This window comes from Cucumis melo, chromosome 4 (assembly GCF_025177605.1).
Source record: "Cucumis melo cultivar AY chromosome 4, USDA_Cmelo_AY_1.0, whole genome shotgun sequence".
Lineage (NCBI taxonomy): Eukaryota > Viridiplantae > Streptophyta > Magnoliopsida > Cucurbitales > Cucurbitaceae > Cucumis > Cucumis melo.
In genome coordinates this window covers 20950122-20954328 of record NC_066860.1, presented here as the reverse complement: position 1 = coordinate 20954328, position 4207 = coordinate 20950122, and the positions used below count along the sequence as shown (strand labels likewise).

Here is a 4207-nt window from a genome sequence, read left to right as displayed (position 1 = left end):
TTATCATAAGATCATATAATATTACAAAAAAAAAAATTTACCTTTTTCTTTTTAACAAAGTGAATAAATATAAAATTTTAACCATTATTACAATTAATATTTAAAAAAAAATAGGTGGCTAAGGCTGGAAAAACACCAAAGATGACGCACCACCATACATCAAATCCAATAGTTCGTAATAACAAGAGCAGAGAATCAACATTTATGTCTCTATAACACTTACCCGGTGGCTTGTTTTGGATTCCGAATGTGGACTGATTCAGTTTAGAAGAAAGCACACATAATCCAAACGACCAAGAGTTGCAGCAGCATAGGGTGTGAGCCTTCCATTACCAAACCTCCACCTACAAGAGCTTGAGGGTTCTACAAGCATCCATAACCAGTCGATTCAATGCATAGTCCATTTGACCTAGAACCAAGAAGTCAATATCTACACATTTCGCGTCTAAACAAGGCTAATGGATCCTGAAAGTTTCAAGGTTCAGTAATAAAATGCATTCCAGCATTTAGAGAATTGTTCAAGATCTAATGCTCCGTCCATCCTTACACCTCTCCATAGATAATTACAAGTGCAGAGTGGAGCTTCCATTACAAAACCACCAGCTATCAAATAACCAGTGCTTAGTTCATTTGACCTAGAATAATGGAATTGCTCTCTTCAACATTTCGCTTCTAAACAAGCTAAATAGATAGTGAAATTTTAAAGGTTCAGTAACAAAATTCGATCCAGCATTCAGAAGACTGACTCAAGATCTAATCCAAAATGGTTAACCTGCATAGAACCAAGCTAAGAAATTCAATGGAATATGCTGTGGACAATCCTCACAAACTATCTCTACCAACAGTGTGCAGTCCATTTAATAGAATCTTGAATGTTTTCTCACTCATCAGTTTATCCCTCTTCCTCAACTCATCAAGTAAATCAAATGCTTCGCTATCCCGTCCCTCCCGACATAATCCTTCTAACAAGGTTCTGTAAGTAAGCAAATCCGGTGCCATAGAATTACACAACATATCGAAACAAATCTCAATAGCTTCCTCAAATCTGCGTTCCATTGCTAGACTACAAATCAAAATCATATAAGTGCTGCTACTGGGAATCAGGCCTCTAACTCTCATTTCCTTGTAAAATTTCAACCCTTCTTCAACTCTTCCTTTCTCACACAACCCTTTTGCAATGTAGCCATAAGTATACGAATTCGGTTGGCAAGCATACAACCCCATTTCTCGAAAAACCCGAATCGCTTCATCAACTTCAAGACACTTAGAATATGCTTTAATGATCATGTTCAACACAAAAGTATCGGGAATCACACCAGACGATTTCATTTGCTTCGTTAACGAACGAACCGAATGTAAATAAACATAAGAAACATTCAACTTATTGAATCTCCTAAGCAGTGAATTGAACAGCATTGCATAAGTTTCAAGCGTGGGTTTACAGTCATCAGATTTCCACATTTTCTTGTACACATCAAAAGCTCGATTGAACCGAGTTTTCCGGCCACAGCAGAACCTAATTACAGAGTTGTAAAGCGGCACACTCATTTCACAAGCACCAGCAATTACCTCTTCAACTAGGGTTTGAGCGAGGTGGTATCTCCGGCAGGAAATGAGGATCTTAATGATTGTTAGATAAGTTAAGTCGTTGTGTTTGTAGCCTCGCTGCAGCGCCGTCCACCGGAAAAGGTCGAGGGCGAGATCCGGGTCGGACTGGGCTTGTAGAGCCTCGATGACGTCTGAAGGGGAGAAACCGGGCTTGAGCTTCTGAACCCATGATTCGAATTGCTTCTCGAGAGGAGTTTGGGTTCGAACTTTTGGGATTGGGAGATTGAGGTTGTCGGAGTCTTGAGGAGGAAGAAAAGCGGATGATGGTGGTGACAGGGAGCAAAGAAAACGGGGGTGGAGATGGGATGGAAGAATGGGGTTGAGAAGTGATTGAAATGGTGATGAAAAGAGATGGGGACTGCGGGAAGATGAGACAATCGGGCGGAGAAATTTTCCGAGCATGGTGTGACGGCGGTGGAAGGTGCCGGGCAAAATGGATGGTGGATGGTGGGAAATGTGTTAATTGAGGGATTTAGAGGGATGAAATTGAAAATGGAGAAAGATGGGTTTTGAACCATTACCAATGTTGGGCTTTGGGTTTTGTTTGGTGTGGCCCAATTGGGTCACTCTACCGTCCGATGCTTTCATGGGAATTAAGGGATTTCACGTTGGAAAGTCGAACACATTTTCATACACTTGGAATAAAATGCATGTTATTAAGAAACTAAATTCGTGGGTTTTGAATATGTTCTTCTTTGATGTTATATATTTTAGAAAAAATTTCACTTCACCTTTTATCAATGATCAATGGTGACCGTTGACAACAAACGTTAGTGTCACTAGGAGTGTTCAAAAAATAGTTGAAAATCAAACCAAAATTCAATGCATGCGGTTTGATTCGGTATGTGTTAAATTAAAACCGTTTCTTATGCGGTTTAATTTAAGACATTAAACTATTTCTAAAATCGAACTGAACCACTTTATTTTAATATATATATATATATATATATATATATATATATATATATATATATATATATATATATATATATATATATATATATATATATATAAGTATAACTTACTTAAGGTAGACAGTATTGGAAGTGAAACTCAAACTCTGACACCCTCTGACACGCAACCCTTTTTTCATTCTAATCAATTTATTTTTATTACCTAAAAGTTGGAAAATCATGTTTCTAATTCTTATATTGGTTTAAAATTTTGTATATTGTAGGCACTAGGTAGAAATGTCGACAATGTTTGAAACTTCTAGGTCTTGTACTTAATTATTGTACAAATTAATTTAATCTATGTTTGTAACTTTATAGGACTTTTATTTATGTATAATGTTCATAAAAGATTTCAATTTTAATATTTATGCATAACTGGTTCAATGTTGGTTCGGTTTTATTTTTGCATAAGCAGTTCGGTTTTGATTCAGTTTGACACGGATGAGAGCGGTTTGGTTCGGTTCGGTTCAATTTGGTTTCAGATGAGATTTTTTTGCATTTTACGGTTCGGAGCGATTTTAACTTCAAATCGAACCATGAACACTCCTAAGTGTCACGCCCCGTCCAAAATCAATCCATGTGACCACATGGGGGCATGACCACCTAGACATTCATCACATATCTCCCCATGAGATAACACGTTGAATGTCTAGTAAATGGATTTAATACTTCAATCAATCTTAACATAACTTGAATCTTTAATTACTAGGAAATAAAGAACTTTCACAACACAGAATAATTGAAACAACTTTTATTACTTAACAACATTTGTTCAAATACAACATACAAGTCTTCTTAAATATAGTAAACTATAGTAAAAGGCTTATAACGCCTGGCACAACTTCACACTTAAAACGTCTAGCTTCTGCTCGCCTTACCTTTCTTATTTGGTCTCAACATCATGATACCTGGAGAAGAAAAACTTAAAACGTAAGTCACATACTTAGTGAGTGAGGTTTTAGATATTCTTTTGGAGAATACTAATCAATTAGTAAATTCATTTTCCTTAAACAGACTCACAACACCTTATTTCAAAAACATATACTCCACACATTAGCCTCTACTTATCCCTTTCGCTAAGAACATTAACCATTTCCACGTATAGACTACTGGGATTCATTTCACTAGCATCCCTTGTGGAATTCCCTGGTTCATTTTCCTCATTAGCATTCCTTGGGGAATTCCCTAGTTCATTTCTCGTTACTCAAGCTACTAACTTAATACGCTCCTCGCAATGCATTGGTCAGCTTGTTAACACCATGTGGTCCTTACACCCTATGGTTGTCCTTACTCATTATGTGTACATAATGGCTAGCTCATTGATAGGAATAAAGCTAATAGTTAACTCGCATACATAACATTCAATCATCAAACATGAAACATTAGTTTAGAAACTTCCCTTCCAGTAATCAATTATAAACATCAACAACATTACAATACACATTAAACGTTTCATAATAACATAAGAACTCATAAAGAATGTTTTCAAACATTATTCTTTCTTTTAGAAAATCACTCACAAAACACTAAGTTTCCTTCCTTCCTTCCTTCCTATGAATGTCTACTCCACGCTTCCTTCTTCTCGCCTAGTACTCCTTCTCAGCAAGTCAACACTTAGTAAATTTAGAAAAACGCTTCCTTCATAT

The 4207-nt window shown here is 36.5% G+C and overlaps 1 protein-coding gene across 1 annotated transcript; it reads right to left on the bottom strand.

The window, feature by feature from the left end:
• Positions 1-2074, bottom strand: LOC103499230 (pentatricopeptide repeat-containing protein At3g25210, mitochondrial). The gene has a single exon (XM_017047038.2). It carries the CDS (start codon positions 2008-2010, stop codon positions 823-825), a length of 1188 nt encoding a protein of 395 aa, XP_016902527.2. The 5' UTR covers positions 2011-2074; the 3' UTR covers positions 1-822.
• Between the last annotated feature and the right edge of the window lie 2133 nt (positions 2075-4207).